The following is a 24,112-nucleotide window of genomic DNA, read 5'->3' as shown; positions in this document are numbered from 1 at the left end:
TTGCAGGAATGCACACACAACTTCAAGAAGATGAGGAAGCTTGAGCACAACACAGTAGTGTATTATGAGTGCCAAAAATGAAAGATAACAAGCCCTAGAAGATAATGGGCGTATATACAATGCACGGGGGAAAAAACCTCCTAGTGAGGGAAAAAGTGCCCCGGCGGTCCTAAGTGTGTTCACACACATCACTACTATAATATGGTAACAATCGGGTCCTGTTCACATCACCGCCACAAGCTTTGCCTCACCTGCGCAGTTCGCCCCTTTCCTTGCCGGGATAGCGAGTCGCAGACCTCCTCCTTCCATTTGGTTGTCCCAGAGCCGTGGCAAACGGCCCGGCCGAACCCTTGGGTCTTTGCAGGAAGAGAATCGCCTTGTTTTAGAACCTTTATCATTGCTTTTCAAAGGGCATGCGCCTGCATCTTAGTCTCCTTCAGCAGCAAAGCAGCTAGGAGAAGCCTTAACCTGCAACCTGCAAAACCTACACAGAACATCAGGAGCATCAGCACCAAATTCATCAACCCACCTGCAAATCAGAGAAAAATCAAAAAATTACAAGGTATTCTGCTTCAATTTTTTTTGGGGATTTGCAATTGAGCAAGTACAGTAATCAATTGAGCAGGTAGTACAGGTGCCCAATTGCTCAATTTTTGAGCAAAATTGGCGAAATTGGGTGACATTGGTCACAATCAGGATCAATTTGCAGGAAATTGGTCACAATCAGGATCAATTTGCAGGAAATTGAATGTCAAAATTTGGGGCTTTTGATGTAATTGTGCAATTAAGCACTTATACATGCTGTATGATGTGAAAAATCGCACATTTGGGCAAAATTGCAGCAAATTGCAGTGCAAATCAAGGGGCTTTTGTGCCGATTTGGTTGATTTGCATGCAGGCAATCGCATTTGATGCTGTGGATAATGTGTTGATGCCTTACAAGCACTCAATGTGCCTGTAAATCAAGGGGCTTTCATGTATTTGATGTATATGTGGCCAGGGGGAAGCATCGTGAACACTCTGGATGCCTTCATGTGCGTCAATGTACCATGTATGATCAGAAATTGATCTTAAATCAAGGGGCTTTTCAAGTTCGTATGCTTGTTGAGCTTGGCAAAGCAGCAGGCAAGACATTTATGCCTTGAATCCTCAAAAATCAGCTTGCAGTCAAGGGGCTTTTGCCCAATTTCTCTTCGGGACTGTTGTATGCAGTGTACGGGACTGTAAAAGTCTGATTTTCACTCATTTGGACAGCCAGGAGAGCATTTATTGCTATTGTACCTGCTGGTACAGTTTTGGTACAGATTTGTACAACTTTTGGCATGGCTGTACACTGATTTGAGTGAGGAAAAGGTTCAATTTCAGCTGCTGTACTTGCCGGTACAGGTTTGGTACATCACAGGTGAGCACTTGGTACTGCTGTACAGTACTTTGGAAGGGCAAAAGAGCACATTTAAGGTGCTGTCCAAAATCTGCAGCAACCAGATTTTGGTGATTTCATCACAAAAAGTGGGAGAAAAGTTGCATTCTTGCTTCCGCAGTGGGAGATAAAGCTTGGGAGAAAAACTGTGAGCACTTTGTGTGCTTTTGGTGCAGTGTTTGCACATTTTGCAGGGAGTCAGGCATTTACAGGTTGCATATTGCTATGGCAACCACAGGTGAGAGCTCTTCATTGCTTCACATCAAGAAGCTTGAAGGCTCACATAATTATGATATTTGGCAAACCCAGTGCTACAATGTGTTGCTCCAGAAAAAGCAGCACAAGCCTATCAAAGAAAGGGGTGTAATGCCCGCTTCTCTTACTGCTAAAGAGTGGGAAGATATGGATGAGCTGGCAAGATCTACTATCATGTTGTCTGTGTCAGACTCATTACTTTTCAGCATTCGTGAAGAGAAGACAGCTTGGGGAATGTGGCAGAGATTGCAGGACTTGTATGCCCAACAAAGTGCCTCAAGCAAAGTGTATTGGTTGAAGAAACTCATAGGTCTTCAGATGAAGGAAGGGGCGTCTATGACAGCCCATCTAAATGAGTTTAATGGTATTGTCAGCCAGGTCATTAATCAAAAGTTGGCAATGGACGATGAGTTCAAAGCCACTTTTCTGTTATGCACTTTGCCAGAGAGTTGGGACACATTCAGGACAGCCACTAGCAATTCGCATGCTATGCTGTCATATGCAGATGTTGAGAGTGCTCTTCTTCAAGAAGAGATGAAGAGGAAAAACAACTCTGTTGGAAAGTCCAATGCAATGAATGCACGTGGGAGATCCCAGCAAAGGGGGAAAAGCCAAGAAAGGGGAAGGAGCAAGTCTCGCTCCAAAAAGGATTTGGAATGCCATTATTGTGGCAAGAAGGGACACATTAAAAAGCAATGCTACAAATGGAAAAATGATCAAAAAGAAAAGGGAAAAGGCAAAGACAAAGAGAAAGATGAAGCCAAAGATGTAAAGCCAAAGGGCAAAAGTGGAGTCAAGATTGAAGAAATCAATGTGTCACATGCAGGTGGCAGTGAGGATGAGGTCCTATTTACGTCTTCACTTGATGCCCATTCACTTCTTACAGGTGGTCATGGTATGCACTCATGGATCATTGATTCAGGTGCCTCCTTTCATGTCACAGGTTGCAGAGACTTGTTTGTCAGGTATACTGCTGGCAATGAAGGAGTGGTTTATTTGGGTGATAACCATGCATGCAAGATTCTTGGCAGAGGTGATGTGAGGCTTGTATTTTCAGATGGCTCACGAGTCACAGCTTATGCTCCATGATGTCAGGCATGTGCCTGAGATCAAGAAGAACCTGCTTTCTACTGGACAGCTTGATGATGCTGATTATGTTACCACATTTGGTCGTGGAAAGTGGAAGATTAGTAAGGGCTCACTGGTTGTTGCCAGAGGCTCTAAGGTGGACACTCTTTACTTTATGCATGCAGGTGTTTGTCACCATGCTAATGTAAATGCAACCGAGCTGCCGGAAATTTCTATGTGGCATAGCCGGTTGGGACACATGAGTGTCAAGGGAATGGAGCAATTGTCTCGTTTGGGTTACTTGCCTTCTCTAAAGTTTTCAAGTTTTCAATTTTGTGAGCATTGTATATATGGTAGGCAACTACAGTGTCCCCACAAGAAAGCTCTTGGACAGAAAGATGCTCAGTTAGAGCTTGTGCATACAGATGTATGTGAGATGCCTCAGCTTTCTTTGGGAGGGGCAAAATACTTTGTGTCTTTTATAGATGATGCCACACGCAAGGTGTGGGTTTATCCTCTTCGTTTGAAGAGTGATACATTCGCAGTGTTTCAGAAGTTTGTTGCTCTTGTTGAGAATCAAACTGGCAAAACACTAAAGGCTTTGCGTTCCGACAATGGTGGAGAGTATATGTCCAAACAGTTTCAGGACTTTTGTGATGCTAAAGGCATCAAGAGGGAGCTCTCTACTCCTTATGATCCTCCACAAAACGGGACAGCAGAGAGGATGAACAGGACCATTCAGGAGAAGGTCCGTTCTATGTTGTCACATGCTGCATTACCTCATGGTTTTTGGGCTGAAGCTGTTATGACAGCCGTTCACCTTATAAATAGGTCACCTAACACGAGGCTTGGTGGGAAAGTGCCAGAAGAAGTATGGACAGGGAAGCCTCCGTCATACAAGCACTTGAGAGTGTTTGGTTGCGTTGCGTACGTGCACATACGCAGGGAAATGCGCACCAAACTTGATCCTAAGTCTCACAAATGCATATTCCTAGGATATGGTGACAGAGGTGAAATGGGATATAGACTTTGGGATCCCATAAATAGAAAGATCATACGCAGCAATGATGTCATTTTTGATGAAACATGCATGTATAAGGAGCCTGCAAGGCAACAGGAGCCTGGCAGAGTCATCTTTGATGATGATGGACATCATGGACAACAACCAAGGGCTGTAAATCAGCCATTACAGCAGCAAAACCAGCCCTTAAATGGTGCTGAAAATGGTCCAAATGGACAGCCAGAGATGGCAGAAGATATCCCTATGGATATACCACAGTTAGAGGATATACCGGGCATGATATTTCAGCCTTATGGCATGGAACAGGATATGATGGTCATTGGGTACGGAGGTCCACTAGACCCTCCAGAGCCCCTGACAGGTTTGTTCCAGGGGTTGACTACTTGATGCTCACTGACTGTGGGGAGCCCTCATGTTACAAGGAGGCTTTACAGAGGGCAGACAAGGCTCTATGGGAGCGTGCCATGAAGTCAGAGATGGATTCTCTGCACAAAAATGGTACATGGGCAGGAATATGGTGTGGACTTTGAGGAGATCTTCTCTCCAGTGGTCAAAATGACCACACTTAGAGCTGTGTTGGCTTTGGTTGCGCATGATGATCTGGACTTGATTCAGATGGATGTGAAGACTGCTTTTCTTCACGGTGATCTCCATGAGGAGATATATATGCAGCAGCCAGAGGGTTATGCAGTGAGTGGAAAGGAGAAGCTTGTATGCAAGCTGAAAAAGAGCCTTTATGGGCTCAAACAGGCACCAAGAGAATGGTATCATAAATTTGATACATTCATGAAATCACAGAAATTCAGGAGAAGTGACATAGATCACTGCTTGTACACCAAGAAAGCTTTGGATGGCAGTCTATTGATCCTCATCTTGTATGTTGATGATATGTTGATTGCCGGGAAATCTCGTAAAGAGATGGATGCCTTGAAGCAGAGGCTGCATCAAACCTTTGATATGAAGGATTTGGGTGATGCAAATCACATCTTGGGTATGCGGATACTTCGGGACAGAAATCAGCATGTGTTGTATTTGTCTCAGAAGGAATACATTGGCAAAGTCTTGCAGAGGTTCAATATGGACGGGGGGAAGAAGACTAGTACTCCTTTGCCTCCATATGTGAAACTCGGTGCTATGGACAGCCCACAGTCAGATAGAGACAGGGCTGATATGGCCAAGATTCCGTATGCTTCAGCTTGTGGCAGTCTCATGTATGCCATGGTTGCTACTAGGCCGGACATTGCATTTGCAGTGGGAGTGATTTCTAGATACATGGCCAACCCTGGCAAGAAGCATTGGGAAGCAGTGAAAGGTGTCATGAGATACCTGAAGGGCACACAGGATTTGTGCATTTGCTTTGGCAAACAGGATGCATTAGTGCATGGTTACACGGATTCGGATTATGCCGGTCATCTAGATAACCGGAAGTCTACTACCGGTTATGTGTTTACATTCACAGGAGGTGCTGTGTCATGGATATCCAGGATGCAGAAGTGCACTGCCTTATCTACTACAGAGGCCGAGTATATTGCAGCCACAGAGGCTTGCAAGGAGGCATTATGGCTATCTCGGTTAGTGGTTGATTTGGGTTATACAGGGGATATTCCATTGTTGCATTGTGACAGTCAGAGTGCCATTCAGTTGACAAAGAACCCTGTCTTTCATGCAAAGACGAAGCATGTGGATGTGAAGTATCACTTCATCAGAGAGGTGATAGAGAACAAGCAAATTCAGCTTGTTAAGATTCATACGGATGACAACCCGGCTGATCTGTTGACAAAGAGTTTGCCTCCGGAGCGGTTTGCTCATTGCAGACACTTGATGGGCATTGGATGAGGCCAGTTTCAGCCTTGATATGGCCTTGTATATTATCATGTACATGCTGATTTTTTCTTTTCCTTTACTTAAGGGCACTTTGCCTTTAAGTGGGAGGTTGTTGGGGTAAAGGCGTTATGCCCACCCTTATAGTGTGTACAAGCCCATAAGTTATAGTACATAGTACACTTAGTACTTTTAATGTACTAAGTGCACTATGTGTACTAGTGCAATATACATGTGTGATAGGGGAGTCACACTCTCATGCCTCATGAGTTGACTTATCCCCACAACTCTCTCTCTCTCTCCCTTGTTGTTTCTCTGTGTATGTCTCCCACACATGAATTAACCTAACCCTAATTCCTCCTTCTCCCTCACAGCTAATCCACAAAAATTAAATATTGGACATTTATCTAGCATAACTTTATCTGTCCTACCTCATAGAACTCGTCTTCAATGCCATGCACAAAGGCGCCCATATTCAACTTGTCAAGAATGCTTAAACCTTGCTCATACTTTGAGATGTCTACATCACTTTCTGGAATTGTAATAAGTGAAGACGGTGATGGCTCTTTCTCCTTGGCAGATAACCCCAAAGGTTGCTTGCTAAGAGCTTGAAGGAGTAGATCCTCTCTAACCTTTCTCATTGCTGAAAATGCCTTGCATGCTTCAATTCTGACAGAAAAATCCATATCTATCATCAGTCTGCATACCTGAAAGAACAAACAATTAGTCAGTCCGACATTAAACCATTGGCACTATGTTTGAGTGCATCAAGCAAGTTTTCACAAAAATGAATACTCTATACCCTGAACTATTTCTTTATAAAGAAGCTCCAAATAAAACCATTGTGCCTGACTCACAGCTGATCCAGAGGGCGCACCAAAAAGTATGGCAGCACCAAAGCCATCAGTCATATCTCCCTGACTTGATCCATAGCACACAAATGAGAGATCATCACATTCTGAGGGGCGACTGCAGCCACCCAGCTTTGATACGAGGATTTGGCAGTAATCCTGCTTGACTTTGAGAAGGCCTAGGACAGGGTGGACCCTGCCTTTCTCAAGGGCACTATGCTCTACATGGGTTTCTCAACCTCATGGGTATATCAGCGCTCTTACTCCACCAACGGCCAGGTTCTCATTCAAGACATGCAGACAAAGCCTCTCCCATCTAAAGCTTGCTTCATCACGACTGCCCCTTGGTCCGCTTTGTCTTCTTGTTTGTTGTAGAGGTCCTGAACAGCTTCTTGAGCTCCCCAGATCGAATTTACAGGGCTTGCATTACTCCATCTGCACAGTGGAGGAGCTCCTACACTCGGAGTTTGCAAATGACACTGAGCTTACCTTTTGGAGCTAAAAAGGTTTTTTGGCGCTTTGCTTCAGTAATCAAAGTGGTTTGCCTTGCTTCTGGGGCAAAAATCAACTGGCATAAGTAGTGCACCTTCCAGGTGGGCCCCTCCACCACTCTAACTTGGCATCTAGTTGAGGCTTTTCAGTGGGTTCCCAAAGGCACCCCCATGCGCTACCTTGGGTCTAGGTGGCATTGACATCTCTCCAAAGCAGTAGATCACCCTCCTAGTCTTGAGCATTCAGTGGAAGCTTTTGTATTGGAGCTCCGTGTGACTCTCCTTGCTAAGAAGAGTGACAATGGCCAACTAGGTCTACTGGCCACCTTGTAGTAAATCCATAGTTTCAAAAAAAAGTGTCATACGAAACATTTCAAACATTTTTACTGTTTTATCAGTAATTTTTATCAAAATACCTATCTTGATAGCGACCCACATTGACGTACAGAAAAAAGGTCCTGCATGTTGTCCGAAATGTAGCACCGTCCTCTACATAACGCATAACGCCTGGCAAGTATGGGTGCATCACCTCCTGCTTGACCTTCTCTTGGTCTAGCATCGGCCAGGTCCAAAGACTTATCTATAAAAAAAATTGGATAGAAGATGTTTTATGGTATTTTTAATGATGTTTTATGACCAGAAAATGCATGGCTGACCTAAAAACGACTTGCCATCAGATCCCTGTAGAAAGGAGGTCAAAAGTCATAGTAATTCATTCTTTCATACATTCGGCATGATTCAGAGGCATTGTCTTGAGGCGCATTTTCCACCCAGTAACCCGTAATTTCGATCAGATCAAATAGCCGTTCTCCTTTGCATTTTCACATGGAGAGCAGCCTGTAACCTTTTGCATATGTATCACTAGTCATGACTCATGCACAATTATGCACAAACAAATCTATGCCTCAGATATTTTAACATCATTGTATATATTCATTCATTGTGATCTTAGTAGTTTAGGTCTATGGTCTTCTCTATTGTGTGTTTGCCATCTTGATTAGTATTAATCCGCGTTTTTGCTTAGCATTAATTATCGTTTTAGCCTTTCGATGTTAGCACATATGTTACATTGGTAACAAAGTGTCTAAGTATGGTTTGTGCATGCTAAATTAGGTCTTCTAAAATTAGGGTTTTGTCACGTGCACGCCCGTGCCATGGCTAATTTTATGCATGAACGGCTTTAATCCCTGATCTAAGTCAACATTTAGGGCATCATTAGCAGCATCAAAGCATTACCATCAGCAATAGCACCATCAGTTCAGTAGCATCATCAGCATCAACATAAGCATCAGCAAGAGCAGCACATTATCATCATCAGCAGTAGAGAGGGCTTTGGTGTCCTATCAGCAGCCCTCTGACCATAGTCGGAAGGCAGCAGAAGGGCCCAAGCAGCCAGCAGCCAAGTGATAGGCAGTGGGCAACAGTGTGGGCAGTGCATAACAGTAAGCGTAGCAATTATCCATATTTATTGTCCTATAGCAGGCCGACAGCCACATCAGGTGGCCAACCAACAACCTCCACACATATATAAGCCAAAGGCATCGTTTTAGTCCATCAAGCACTTCATTCATCATCTAGTCATTCTCAATGGCTTCCGCGAATGCAACAGGTTTCCTTGTCGCAAGGTGGTTCCAAACGTAGTGAACGATACGTTTAGTACGTTTGGAAAACGTGCTAAAAAGATTCCAAACGTAGTGAACGCTGCCCCCAATATATATATATATATATATATATATATACAAAATTTATAGTTTACTTATAAAATTTTGAAATATGAAGTTTGAAGATTCATCTATGAACATTAAAGCACTTACTAATACTATACAACCTTTAGTTTCAATTTTGCGGGAAGGAGAGAGAGAGAGAGAGAGAGAGAAATGAAATGATATATTAACGTCCTCACAAGGCCAAAATGACCTATGAGACCAAAAAGGTTACAACAATTGGTGGATCTGATACAATGTCTGTGTAAGAAAAGCTAAAACAACTAAACAACTAACTGAAACTGAAACAACAACTATGAGGAAAAGTAAGGTACTAGGAGCTCCTAATGGATAACATCTGGGAAGGAGAAGACTTGAGCGCCACACAAAGGCTGCCACACGCACTTAAGGAAAAGCGAAAAAAAAAACGACGTTGACTTGCGTCCGTTTTTTTAACCTCTAAAATCAAAAGTGCATGTTCACTACGTTTCCAAACGTTAGTGAACATTTGCAACGTTTGGATTACATCCAAACATAGTTTGGATGCAACTATGCCCTGTAGTGCATTAGCTCAACCTTGCATCAATGTTTTTTAGTCTACATAGCAAATTAGAGTTTGCATTTTTAGGATTTTGGCCCGTTTTTGCATGTAGCATAGGTTGCACGTAGTCTAGGACTTTCAAAAGTCTCAAATCTAGGTCAAGCCTAGGTAGGGAGAATCTTCTTCCACATACTTCGGATCACATTAGCAACCGATAGAGAGCATTGATGCTTGGAAAGAGAGAGAGGTTGCAATGGGAGTATCAGATCCGGCGAGAGTGCTGAAGACGGGAAGATGAAGAACGTCGTGTGAAGGAGAACAAGCCACATACTGAAAGAGGATGGCAGAAACCGGAGCCTCATACCGACAAAGGGTGGCAGAGTCCGAAATCCCTATTGCGAGAGTGGTTGGTATACTTCAATGCCTCATACAAACAAAGGATGGAAGAGATTGAAGCCCAATTCCAATACAACATGGTTTATGTTGCAACATTGACAACCACAGAGCCCGTAGACAAAGGAACAAAGGTGAAGAGTTCACCCAAGGCTGAAAAGGTGTGAGAATATGTGAATATGAAGTGGAAGCAAGCTGAGATCAAACAAAAGAGAGTAGACAGCCAAGAAAGATCCGAGCCAGAAACTAAAAAGTATTGACTGAATTATAAATGAACAATGTCCATGCTTACATACATATCTATAGAGCCAGTCGGCCTATAGGGCTGGAGGACAAATGTCCACGACTGATAAAAATGGCTAAAATAGCTGGAAAAAAAATATGAGAAAAATCCCTAGTTACATCATATAAATATTTGGATAAACAGTGTCGACCAACTCTATATTTGATGTGCTTTTCCCTTTTTTTTTAAAGCAGCTGAACTTGCCCAAAATATCAACTTTTGTGCTTTTCCCAGCTTGTAGCCCAAGTTTCCTCTAGGCGCCTCCTTCTGTCCACCTGTCCATAACAATATGTCCAACCCGTCGTTTATGACATGTGAAAACACTGACTTATAAACATTATAAGTCACTTGGATGAATAAAATCCCATGGTTCTCATGCTGTGTGGCCATCTTTCAGGCCAATCCATGCCAATGAGTGCTTCAACTTTCTTCTCTCGAAAATCCCCTTTCTCACCTTGGTTTTGTTCTGTGTATGGGCTTGCCCCAAAACACTGATCAAGACTCGTGAAGGGACCAAATGGTGACATCCCCTCTGTCTTATAAAACAATTGTCTGCAACTGTGTAAGCCTAATACCACTAAAATATTCTTCAAGTATAGCAGATCCACTGTCAATATATAATATTCCATAATCCGGCCATTAAAGCCGTAAGTCCAAATCCACGATCCGAAATCAGATACGAACACAAGAGCCAACCGTATCGAAAAACAAACTTTAGCCATATCCTGAGTCAACAACTATCCCGACACAGGCACAAGAGCCAACCGTGTCGAAAAAGAAACTTTAGCCATATCCCAAGTCAATAACTCTGATAATAACCAAACACAGGCACAAGAATCAACCATGTCCCAAATATTCATAAATCATATCCCGAGTCAACAATTCTGATATTAACCAAACACATAGACGAGCCAACCGTGTCCTAAATATTCATAAATCATATTCCGAGTCAACAACTATGATATTAACCAGACACATGCACAAGAGCCAATAGTGTCTCAAATATTCATAAATCATAAGTAGCTTTAAGTACCTGCAAAAAGAAAATAAGCAGAATACATAGCCACCAAAACATCTTGCCATGTCATTGGACTGCATAAGAGCACCACTCCTATAATCCATAGGCATGCCCAAGCGTAAACATGTTTCACATGTCCATAAAATCCATTACAGGTCCTAGGTATAAATACATGTCTAGCCCAAAGATATGTACAGGCCCCATGTAGAAAAAAAAGTGTACAGACCATGAATAAATGTTGGCATGAATCTAGGCCCCAGCACTACAGTGTCTGTACAGACCAGCAATCCTATCATGTCGTTGGCCTCCAAGTGGCATATGCTACCACAAGATCTATACACATGCCCAAGATTAACATAAGAATGAATCACAGGCATAGAGATTTTGGTTCTCCATAAATGTCTGTGACAGATAGTTTTACAAGCATTTCAGCCGATGATAGAATTCCATAGAAAAATCTATTGTATCCCATAGAACTGGGAGCGAGAAAAACATACTCCATCCCAGTAAAGGAAACCCATAGAATTGTATATAAAGCCCAAGAATTACTGAGGGAATGATAACCATATAGATGCGCCAAATCATCGTATATGTATAAATCCTTGAGCAAAGATATGCCAAAAATATAGTCCATAGTTCTTGGACATATCCGTATGAAAAACCATATAAACCAGGTTTTTCAACCATTAATACTATTTACCTGAAACACTTCAAGGCAAACAAACAACACACAATTCTCCTTGTACGGGCATACAAGGGTTAAGTGTCCAAAAACACTTTCAATAAATTGCAAAAAGCATCAACTTTGTAAAACTCAAAGTATACTTAGCTTTTCTTGTCATGAAGTTAAAAGACATATCTTGTCACCATATCCATAAGATATCCTGAGATATATCTTCAAATAGCTTGCTCATAAACTTGATTTATAATCCACAATAAACCATATGGAAAGAGTGCTAAACACAAGCACATAAAACCAACTCCATACTTTGAGGATAATTTCTGTGAATCCATAAATCCTTAGTCCAAGCTGTCTACTGCTCATGTCTTGACAGATGACTGTTTCCATAAAACTGTTGGTCAGTGTGGTCCCCACTTCTGATCTTTTCTCTTTCTCATTGTTGGAAGGAAGCCTCTCCTTCCGAGAAAGCCTATGCTCTAATATCACTAAAACCGGAAGAGGGGGGGGGGGGGGGGGGGGGGGGCTACTAGGAACAATAGACAGACACTCCAAATATACCAAACAAATCTATGATACACGACAGAAATCACAATAAAATAATGACACTGCACTGAGCCGAAACGACCGGCCCCCCATAGGAACTTCTTTATGCAAATAGAAGCTTTTACAAGAAACCAAGGTGCGGGTGCAATCTTGCACCGGATTTTCCACAAAACGTTAGCAAGACTCTTGCCCAGATCTCAGTCTAAAGCCAAGATAAAAACAGCACCAAAGGCTATAAAAAACTGTCCCAAAACAGTCACATAATCAGTCCCAAACACAGCCCGTTCTACGGCCAGGACTGTGAGAACATTCACCACCGTACAGCCTGCCTCAATCGCAGCCAGTAGTGAGAGAAAACAGTGTACAGTCAGCATTGGAAGAAGAGAGAGAAAGCTGCGCTGTACGGCCAGCAGGTACTGTACGGCCAGAATCACCTACTGCACCTATTGTACAGCCAGCACTGAAGGAGAGGGAGGAAAGGCTGCTGCTGACCAGGGGATGTGGGCGCTTTTTTGATCAAAACACAAGCCACCCTTGCTTTTATAAAGTCTGACCAGCTCTATATTTGATGTGCTTTTCCCTTTTTGCTAAAAGCAGCTAAACTTGCCCAAAATATCAGCTTTTGTGCTTTTCCCAGCTTGTAGCCCAAGTTTCCTCTAGCGCCTAAGCACCTCCTTCCATCCACCTGTCCGTGCCCAAAATAATAATAAGTCCAGCCCGTCATTAATGATGTGTGAAAACACTGACTTATGAACATTATAAGTCACTTTGATGAGTAAAATCCCATGGTGCTCATGTTGTGTGGCCATCTTTCAAGCCAATCCATGCCAGTGAATGCTTCAGCTTTCTTCTGTAGAAAATCCCCGTTCTCACCTTGGTTCTGTTCCGTGTATGGGCTTGCCCCAAAACACAGATCAAGACTGGTGAAGAGACCAAATGGTGACAGATGGTGGAGAAGCTGGTGGTGGAGTTGGGGTGGCCAAGGAAGGAGAAAGGACCTCGATGGTAAGCTCAAGATGAGAGCGAGAATCATCCGACGGTTCAACAAAGCAAACATCACAAGAAATCACCAAGGATCGCGACTCCAGATCCCATTATCTGTAAGCTTTGGAATGAGAGCTATATCCAAGGAATTTGCACTTCCTGGACTTGGAATCAAATTTGGATCTGTCAGAATCAAGGACATGAACATAGGCATCACAACCAAAAACCTTGAAATGAGAGATGCAATGTTTTTGCCTGGTAAAAGCCTCCTCGAGAGTCATATGAGAAACCGCCTTTGTAGGAGAATGGTTGATGATATAAACAGCAGTGCTCACAGCTTCTCCCTAGAAAGAGGGAGGAAGATCACAAGAAGAAAGCATGGTACGGGCCATCTCCTGAACAGTCCTATTCTTGCGTTCAACCACACCGTTTTGCTAATGAGTGTGAGGTATACTTTTTGTGAGCAAAATTTATCGAAGGCTTTGGAGATGAATTCTCCTCCATTGTCAGAGCAGACTTGTTGAACCTTCTGTGTGGTCGCAGTCTTGACCAAAGTCACCCCTCCTTGGTGGAAGAGGATTTTTGAGTTTGGTTGGTGGATGAAGGGGTTTGATTGGGGGGTTTCTTAGCAAAACCACCTTCTCTCTTCTTGCCACAATCTGGCTAAATGTGATCTTTTAGACCACAATAATGACAAGTAAGCTCCTTATGACTGAGATTGTTGGCAGGTTTGCAGCCACCTTTGTTGCTCATGGAAACCTTGGACTACCGTTTGCTTTTGCCCTTAGCCTGAAGAAGGGTCTTGGAAGTATCCTGGCTGGTCTTCTTTCTCACGGCCCTATCTTGACGCATGCCAACAATGCTATGTAGATCACGAGTAGCAAGAAGAAGTGATGTAGTATGACAAACAGCAGAGAAAGTCTCAAGCAATTTGACAAAGAGCCGATGGACAAAGTTCTCGTCGGCAACTTTGCTCCCCAAAGAGATCAAGTGCTTCTGAATGGTTATGAACCCGTAACAAAATCCACGATCTTCAAGTTGGAGAGCTGACTCTCCAAGGCTACCTTCTGAGCAGAGTTCTCACGGTGATACCTCCTCTAGAAGACTGGATGGTATCCCACAATTCTTTTGCAATTTCCTCATCATTGCCATCAAATTGAAGAGCAATAGAGGGTTTTATGTTGAAGAAGATAAAGGCATGAGCCCTTGCATCTTTGTCAGCCCAGGCATCAATCTCAACCTGAGGAGAAGTTGCATCGGGAGAGGCATTAATACCAAAAACAATACCCCATAGCCAATGATACCAACGGAGAGTCTTTATATGTAGTGCCCAATCAAGATAATTGGTTCCATCTAAGATGGATTCCTTGAGAGTTGAGGAATGGATGAAGAGATAACAATTGGTGTAGAAGCCAAGGAATCCTCCTCTTGAATTTACAGCGGAAATGCTGCAAGTAGGTACCCAAGGGTTCACCACTCCTCCCTAGCCGGTAGGTGAGGTGAAAGAAAGATGTAGAATTGTACTCCTGCCAGAGATCAAGGCACACAGGTGAAGACGGGAGCCGACCCGATGCGCGATGAAGTAAGGGAGGGAGAGGCTAATGAAGCAAGTGCACGGTGCTACCACTAGTACACGGTAGGGACAGAATACAAAACGCAAATTGCGTTAAGTTGCATGAAGAGAGGGCTGGGAAAAAAATGCAGAAAAAGGCTAATACAGAGGATGTCACAAACTTCTTCACAACTTTTATTTTCTACTGATCATGTGTCACTGTGTGGCATATGGAGCCTTATATGACATACATGTAGGGATGGTGGAGGCTGACATGGTGTGTCTGTATGGCATATGGTGCCTGCCATGACAGTTCGTTCGTTTCGTCGTTTGAAGATTTGTTTCGTTTCATTTCGTCTGTTTTGGATGAAACGCAAAGGTTTTGAAATGACACTTCTTATATAACCATACCAAATTTATAACATAGCCAACAGAAAGATGAAGATGCATGTTTTGGGACTAGTGGGTATGAAATTCATGATTTTGGGAGTAGGTTTTTTGGTATTTTCAAAATTTGGGCAAGAAAAGGAGAAAAAGAGAGGAGGAAAGAAACAAGTTGAAAGGGAAGAGGGAGGTGAGAAGAAAAGGGAAGGAGGTGAGAAGAAAAGGAGAGAAAGTTGGAAGACAAGAAAAGGAGAGAAATAGGAGGAAAGAGGAGGAGGGAAGAGGAGGGGTGGACCGTGGAGGAGAAGAGAGAAAGAGAAAAAGGGAAGAGGAAGAGGAGGCATGGAGGAGGAGTGAAGAAGCGAAAAGGAGGAGTGGATAAGGAGAAGAGACGGAGCAACAGGTTGCGGCCGAGAAGAAGCGTCGGATGCGTGAAGTGGCAAATGGGCAGCAAACAAGGACGAAAACGACGGCAAAAATCGCATTTGCAAAAAAAAAAACTCCCGCCTGTTTTTTTGACCTCACTTTACATTTGGGCAAAACACCGTTTCGATGGGCAAGTTTCGTTTTGTTTCGAAAAGTTTCGTGCTAGAAACGTTTCGTGCCGTTTCGAGAGGGCAAAACGGGTTTTTATGTTACTATGATTGGCACACATTGGCATTGATTTCATCAGATTTGGTGCATCAATGGCATTTGCTGCTGGCGGACCAGCTCCTCTCCCACCTATATAAAGGTGGCTAGGCTTAGCCTCATTTTCATCTATCTTTTCAGCTTCTGCAGCGATAGGTAGCATCTACGGGACCTCCCTCATGCTGCTCCACGTGATGTACTACCTTTTCTGGTGATATTCAGCAGTGATCTTCTTTTCTCCTTTATGCTTGCTGTCCATACACAATGTTGTACAGTTCTTGCAGCATTCGTATCACAGCATAGTACCCATTCTTTCACCCTTGTGGCTTCTGAGAACTGGTCGACTTGCTCCGTGGGCCAGACAGAAGGAAGATGAAGATGTAGGGCTGTCCGGGGCTGATGTGGGAGTGCTATGGGCTATCCATGGTTGTCCTACACTTAATGCCGGGAACATCAAAATTCAACACATGTTTTGTTTTGTTTTCATATTGTACTAGAAGAAATAGGTGCGAGCTAGTGGAGAATCCCTGGGCACCCGCAAAGTTGTATTTGGAAGCAGACTCCTTTTTGGCAATCTAGCCATAAAGAAGAGGGGGGGGGGGGGCACAACCCATCCTCTAGCCCTAGTGTGGTGTACTGTGCAAAGCTGACATCTTTCTTTTCTCTGGCATGCTTATGTGTTTCTTCAGGATAAGATTTCCATGTTACAGCTGCCCTTCTGTGATAGAGGAAAACGCAGCAAGGTACTGCTCTAGGAGAAAAAACGCAACAAAGAAGTGCTGTCCAGGACACCAAAAAAACAGCCCCGAATCACTACCATAAAAATGCTGATTTGTGCTCGAAGTAGATCTCCAAAATGCAGCCACCAAGGGAGCAGAGGAGGAAAAAAAAAACGCAAGCTGAAAACTCTTCTTGCTGATCTCTGGAAGCACAAGATCTCTGATACCATGTGAGAATATGTGAATACGAAGAAAAAGCAAGTAGAGATCAAACAAGAGAGAGTAGACAGCCAAGAGAGATCCAACACTTGAGCTAGAAACTGAAAAATATTGATTGAATTATGAATGAACAATGTCCATGCTTATATACATATCTGTAGAGCCAATCGGCCTCTAGGGCTAGAGGACAAATGTGCATGACTAATGAAAATGCCTAAAATAGCTGAAAATATGGGGAAAATCCCTAATTACATCAAATAAATATCTTGATAAAAAGTGGCATAAAATGGAGTAAAATGGGCTGGAGATGACATGTCCAACAAGAAGGAGTTTTCAAGGATGCCCAAGAGCTTCCCAAACACAAAGTGACACAAGAGACCGTTTTCCCAACCACGGAGTGGACTGCTAGAAGATCCCGAGGAAGTACGGATGTCGGTGGCGGTAGAGTTAGAGCTAGCACATCTTTCATTCTTTGAAGATCAACAAGATGCTACAGTTCGAGGATTTCTCTGAATCCTGTATGGAGGACAATGAGATCAGCATGGCGGCAGTTTTTGTGTCGGTTCCCGAAAATCTGGAGGTGGATCCCTCCAAATCCCATTTGGAGGAGGATGAGATCAGCCCAACACTTCATGAGGAGGTGGATCTCTCCGTATCCCATTTAAAGGAGAATGAGATCAGCCCAAGAATTCTCAAGGAGGTGGATCTCTCTGAATCCTGTTTGGACGAGGAGGCGGCCAACTTGTCAGTTCCCAAGGATTCTCTCCGAATCCATAGAGAAGGAGGATGAGACTACAAGTGATTCAGCAATTCTCATGGTTGTCACTCCAATAGCGTTTCTATTGGTGACCGAGCCCGTGTTTTAGCCAGTGCCTACCAATGGACAAAACCCAAAGAGTAAAGGAGCGTGGAGCAAAAGTGCATCATGTGCCCTAGTGATCTCCATGTTAAAACCTCTTGCATATGCAACAGTAGTCATGCACAATTATGCACAAACAGATCTATGTCTCACTTTATATATTCATTCATTGCAATATACAATAGTTTAGATCTACGCTCTTCTCTATTGTGAGTTTTCTGTTGAGATTAGCATTAATCCATGTTTTTGCTATAGCGTTAGTCATCATTTTAGTCTTCCGTTGTTAGCACACATTTTACACTACAACATGGGGTGCGGATAGTCGGCTTCCATCCACAACCACAAATGGCAGATTGGCCCCTGCCATCTCAAAGTCAGAGTTGGCCCTTCGTGGCCCCTATGACTCTACAAGAACTACCCTCTTGTCCAGCTTCAGTACGACCCAAACGAGTGGCACTCCACGGACCCACAATCCCACACAGCACCCAAATCTCACTCTCTTCAAGTACTCCGCAAGACTTGGTTGACAGATCCAATTGCACCACTGCATACACCCCCCCCCCTCTTTCTTTCTAACGTCTGGAGGAGGCTTTGGGACAGTTTTTGACCAAGGAATGTTTTACTCTTCCTTTCACGGATCGCCCAAAGGAGCCTTGCAGTGGCTCACAATGGCTTCGACTCACAATGGCTGATCACGCCGCCTCCCCATGAGACCTAGCAACATTGCCTTGGGAATTGCTCAAAGTTTGGTGGTGGATCCTATGCTTCTTCACTTCAAGCCCTCCCAGCACACTGCCAGCAGGTGCTGCCCACACTTCACAGACCTGTCTGCAGTTCAGCCTGCTGCCCACATGGCTGTCCTAGGCAGCCTAGAGTGAGGTGTGTGACAGATTACTTACTAACTATGCTGTAAGACTCGAGCACACTTAACAGTTTCTTCTCCTCCAATCTGCAAAATAGTTCTGCAAATCTAGAGGCCCTAGAGAGCTGCAAGTAATTTTCTGAAACTGCTATAAAACCTGCCCTAAATTTGTGCATTGTGATCATGCTGAAATTGTCCCCTCCATTGCTGTCCAAACACTGCTCCATGTGTTTCTAGTTTGTGATCTCTAGGTACTCAGCTGGGACATTAATGTTTCATCGTCCTCAATAAAAATGCATAAAAAACATGCTTCAATGAGCAGCATGCACCTGTACTACCTTGTCGGGTTGGTGAGTTAGTTTATGTAGGCCCCAAGGAAGCCATACTTAGATGCAGCTAGGAGGATAGCATCCCTAATCCTCATAGTGACTACAACCTCTGTCCTTGTTATCACTTAGGGCTCACAATTGGCAAACATTTGTCTGATCTTTCATGTTCCCCAATAGTATATGACACGTACATTCATCCTAGGGAATGATACATGTGACAGTGAGTGATGATTGGGGTATTTGAGAGTCATCAATCTCTATCAGAGCTGCCTCACCTTGAGGAAGAGGCCAAATCATTTCTGATCAGGGCATCAAATGAAGTGTGAAATAGGTACAAAACCCTCCCAGACTAAACAATGATCTCTGCCAATCTCATAGTAGACAAAGCATCTAAAAAGATGGTGTTCCTCCATCTCAAATAGAAGGCACATCCTATGAGCATTCAGTGACTATCTCTGATGGTGAGCTGACTCAGATTAGATCACAGCATGTGACATAGGGTCAGCAAATATACTCTCTGAAGGAAAATCTATGCTGAAAAGACATAAAGCTTGAGGATGTCCATCAGGATAATCTGAAACTTCTCTTGTTTACTAAGGTGGAGGATGGAGGCATTAAGGCTGTACCGAGAAAATGGTGATCTTCCATCTAAATAATTTGGGAGAGACGCCTGTACTACCAGCCTGTACAACTGCTCTTTGATTTAAATGGTGATCTTCCATCTAAATGATTTGAGAGAGACGCCTGTACTACCAGCCTGCCCAACTGCTCACCATCTGCCTGGATTAGGTAAGTGCAATTTTAGGTACATAATGGCTGTATCGTGAAAATGGTGATCTTCCATCTAAATCACTTGCAAGAGACGCCTGTACTACCAGCCTGCCCAACTGCTCACCATCTGCATGGATTAGGTAAGTGCAATTTTAGGTACATAATGGCAAGATCAGAGAGCAATTATGTGGAGAATCAAGCTCCCATGCTCTCAAGCCATTCAATTACAATTCATAAACATGTATTGAAATATCCAATCTTTGCAATAAGGTACAGTTGATTGGAACCCATGGCAAGCAAGATAGAAACCAATAGGAATACCTGTATGAAGGCATTGTTAGTGTGCTCCTCTGGTTCCTGCTCCACCCATAAGCCTATCTGTGTAAGGTAAGCCCAAACTAGCCGTTACTTATAGAATAAGGGCATAGTACATTCTAAAAGAGATCCCATCAAGTTATACCTATCTTACCACTTGAAGGGCGAGTGAACGGACTCTCTCATGCAAGTCCTGAAGAAGAGCTGAGGCTGCTATATAACATCCTTTTGTCAACAAATAGCCCTTGCTGCGAAGAAGTATCACTGAATGCAAAGCTGCCTTTCTCACGGAAACATCGGGATCATGAGCATACTCCTCAAAGAGGCCTACACTGTCTTCCTTCCCCAGTACAGACTTGGCTCCAGAGTCCGTAGTCATAACTATTGCAACCAATTGCAAGGCATGAGCCCTGATGAAGGGACTGCTACTGGCTAGAAGCTTGGTGAGTTGTCGACTCAGAGCAACCAACTGAACCGCTCCAGTTGCTTCGGCAATCCGATGTAAGGAGCGCAGTATTTGAAGCTTCAATGTCAAGCTCTCAAGACAGCTCAGAGGCAGCGTTTCTGCACAGAGGTAAGATAAGAGAGTGTTCACCACATGCCTGGATGGTTCTGAAGTTGAGAAAGAAACTGTGTTTGCTACTGGGAGAGTGTTTCCCCCTGCAGATTGCTTGCAAAATTGGCAAATGGCAGCATCTTCTTTGACAGAGTGAAGGTTAGAATGAGAGTTAGAGGTAGGGGTAGAGGTAGAGGTAGGGACTCTGGAATCACGTTGGAGTTCGGGGTTTGCCAGTTTGGTAGGGCTGTGATTAAGGTTTATCTCGGTACTAGAGTGAAAGTTACGGTTTCTTTCTCTGCGAGAGTGAGAACTAGTGTTTAGCTCTGTACTAGAGTTGGGGTTAGGATTTAGATCATGCTCTGAATTAAAAGTATAGCCTGGCTCATGCTTGCAGCTCAAGATGACGATGGAAGCCAGAACTCGGACGATCTGCTGTGCAACGTGAGGGTTTTCTTCCCTCCACAGCTGGCTGTGGAGAGCTTCAGATAGACGATCTAGCCCTACGGCATCGTAGTTAGGCAGGTCCACGTGGGCGTGAAGGCAAGAAACGGCGCGCAATCGGACACGAGGATCCTCGTGATTCAAAAGGGATACCTGCTGATGCAGAAGGGGGACTCCATAGCCATCGTCTTCTTTAGCTGAGCAGCTGCCTTCTTCTCCTCCTTTGCTTCGCCCATATCCTGCTGGAAATGGAGGATGAGATGAGCGACTAAATTCTTCTGCTTCCACAGGCTTCCGCTGCTTGTCACGATGAGGGAGCTCTTCATAGCCAAGCTGCTCGCTTGGTCGCTTCATCGCAGCGTACCACAGTCGTCCAGAAAATGAGCGTCTAGCCTAAATCGGCTGCTTGAAAGCGTTTCCACGTGGCATTACTTTTAAATTCATAATTTATATTTTAACTTCTCAAGAACTGAGAATTAAGATGATTTTCAGAAATGACGACCCTCAAGACTCTATTTAAGAGTAGCCCCACCCCCTGGCAAATGTCTCTACATGACCGAGAGACTAAGCTTTACGTCATCATGGGAGTTCAGACAACTAGTGTCGGCTCCTCCACTAGGTCCCCACCACTCAATAGTGGTCCGTGTTCAGTGCGCCACTCATTACTGCTCATAGACTTCTTGCTAGCAGATATCTATGAGACTAAACCATTGTTAGCCGTTGTTTCATCTCTCACAAAGGCAGTTTGTATGTGAAGGCCACAGGACACACACATGACGACCTTATCACGGCCCATTTCAGTCGCTCCAGAAACGCTTACCTTCGCAAGCTACAACTGTCATGGGGGATCGTTCCAATGGCCAAGCTCGAGCACACTACTTAAAGAGCTCCACACCTCCGTGGGGGATAGAAGTGTCTATCGTCGTCTCCCGCGAGAGTGTTGTCACATCGCCGTATAATCACTTACACACACAAAATAGACGGTTTGTATGTGAAGGCCACAGCATATGCACAAGAAGACCTTATCACACAAATGTTATGGCCCATTCTGGCCACTCTAGAAATGCATTCACAAGAGCTTACCTTCGCGAGCTACAATTGTCGTGGGGGATCTTTTCGATGGCCGAGCTTGAGCACATTGCTTTAAAACACTAGTCTCTCAACCAAAAGTGGTCTATAAGCTTGTTTTTGTTGAATAGCGTGTTTTTTAATCTCGATTTTCGGGTCAAATTTTACGATTGTTGTTGGTTGAAGACCAAAACAAAGAAAAATGACTTGATCTGCTCAAGGAAAGATTTAAAGAGCCCAAAAAGAGCTTGAAGATGAGCACTCACGGTTTGGGACATAAAAACCTCCAAACAGGGCAACTTTCGTTACTCCTTTTTTTTCCCCGCCCTTGACCTTTTGCTTATTACTAACTTGGAGTTTTTCACAGTGTGACTAACCTTTTTTTTCCCTAGTTTTTCACATGTGACTAACTTGGAGTTTTTCATGGAGCGACTAAATCCTCCTTTTTTTCTTGATTTTTCACACGTGACTAACTTCAAGTTTTTCACATCGTGACTAACTTTTTACAATGTGATTATCGTATCTTTTTTTTTTCAAACAACTAACCTGGAGTTTTTCATGGCGTGACTAACTTTTTCACAATGTGGTTATCTCTCTTTTTTTGGGGGTTTTCATGCAAGACGAACTTAAAGTTTTTCACAATGTGCCTAACTTTTTCACGATGTGATTGGAGTGGAGGCAAAGGTAGCAACATACACACATAGATGCGATAGAGATAGAGAGAATTACAACACTCAAAGTAGATTGATGAGAATGAGTGAAGTACAAGTGAAGTGACATGATTTGATCACTTGCAAACACTCATAAGAGTGTGTACACACAGTCAAGGAAAAAAACAGCCTAAAGAGGGAAAAAGTGCATCAGCCCATTATTGGCCTACTTCCACACATCACTACTATATAAATGGCTACAAATTCCCTATAGAGGTGATGATGTGACCCTGTACAAGGATCATGTGGCTGATCAATTCCCAAATGACAATAAGCCTAAAGCTTTTAAAAAAGCTTTGAACTTCTCTCATGAGAGAGCCTTCGTGAACATATCTGCCACATTGTCATGTGTAGAGACATAAGCCAGGCAAATCTCTCATGTAATGAGCCTCGATCAGTCACCTCAATGTGATTAATGCAAGCTTAAAACACTTGGTTCCTCACAAATGGCTAATGCACTCGGGCTATCATGTGAAGATGGAGGTGGGGGATTGTTGTCCACAACACCAAGATGGGAGACTATTGTCCACAACACCAAGATGGAGGAGATGGGAGATTGTTATCCACAACACCAAGATAGAGGTGGGGGACTATTGTCCAACACAAAGATCTTCCAAAAAGTGTATGAGGCATACACACTCCACATACATTTTGTAAAGCTCCCCTATACTCACCTTCACAGCTCGGAGTGGTCATTGTCGGCTACTTCTTGTTGCTAAGCCATGACATACATGAATCACCAAGATGAAAACAAAAGCCACTAGTAGACACTCGCATGTCATAACATCTGGCCCAATTGGAATCTTGAAAGCAAGCATTTGAATAGACCAAGGGACTGAGTACCCTATAAGCCTGTCAATTCTGGGGATGTGCATAAACCTACTCAACTGGGAGACCCCAAATTGAATGTATGGCCTCGTATTACATAGATAGATGAGGCATCCAATAGCATGTTGATAAAGTGATCCATCAAATGGTTCACCTACATCGTGGAGACTAAGTCTAGCATTTGTCTCTACTAGTAGCAATAGGCTTACAGTCTTCAAGACCAAATTGTGTAAACAATCTATGTTTCTCTGAATGTACCTTGACTACAACACCGCACATTGCATAAACTATATGCCCAAATAACAATGCAATGAGCCCAAATCTGTCATCTCAAATGACACATTTGATTCAACCTTGAAGGCTGAAATCTTATCCTCTCATTAGGGCATGTGGGTTACATGCCATCAACGTATAAAATGTACCCAAATATGCATTTATCTTCTTAGACCATGCTTTGGGAGCCTTCTTAAGGCCATATAAAGGAAGCTTTTCTTAGCCTGCATACTTTAGACTCTTGTCCCTTGTCAATTGGACTATTGCATTTGCAACCAAATATGCATTTATCTTCTCATACCATGCTCTCTGGGAGCCTGCTTAAGGCCATATAAAGAAAGCTTTTCTTAGCCTGCATACTTTAGACTCTTATCCCTTATTAACAAAACCATGAGACTAAGATACATAAACCTTCTCAAGAAAATCACCACTCAAGAAGGCATACAAGAAGGCAGTCTTGACGATATCCACCAATTGATGCGTACATTGTAAACATGAATTCCAAACATGATGTGCTTG

General features: G+C 43.4%; 1 protein-coding gene across 2 annotated transcripts in view; it reads right to left on the bottom strand.

The window, feature by feature from the left end:
- The window catches only part of SIEL (ARM repeat superfamily protein), a 79,148-nt gene extending 58,047 nt beyond the window's left edge, over window positions 1-21,101 (bottom strand). For both annotated transcript variants that reach the window (XM_086781937.1, XM_086781938.1), the window contains exons 1-3: window positions 19,869-21,101; window positions 19,721-19,777; window positions 6,017-6,292 (exon numbers count right to left, since the gene is read on the bottom strand). In XM_086781937.1, the coding sequence (XP_086638063.1) occupies window positions 6,017-6,292; window positions 19,721-19,777; window positions 19,869-21,068 (1,533 nt within the window). In that variant the 5' untranslated portion in view covers window positions 21,069-21,101. The remainder of the gene's footprint in view (window positions 1-6,016; window positions 6,293-19,720; window positions 19,778-19,868) is intronic.
- Between the last annotated feature and the right edge of the window lie 3,011 nt (window positions 21,102-24,112).

This window comes from Cibotium barometz, chromosome 43 (genome assembly GCF_041138505.1).
Source record: "Cibotium barometz isolate CiBa-2024 chromosome 43, ASM4113850v1, whole genome shotgun sequence".
Classification (NCBI taxonomy): Eukaryota; Viridiplantae; Streptophyta; class Polypodiopsida; order Cyatheales; family Cibotiaceae; genus Cibotium; species Cibotium barometz.
This window is presented reverse-complemented; position numbering and strand designations above follow the sequence as displayed.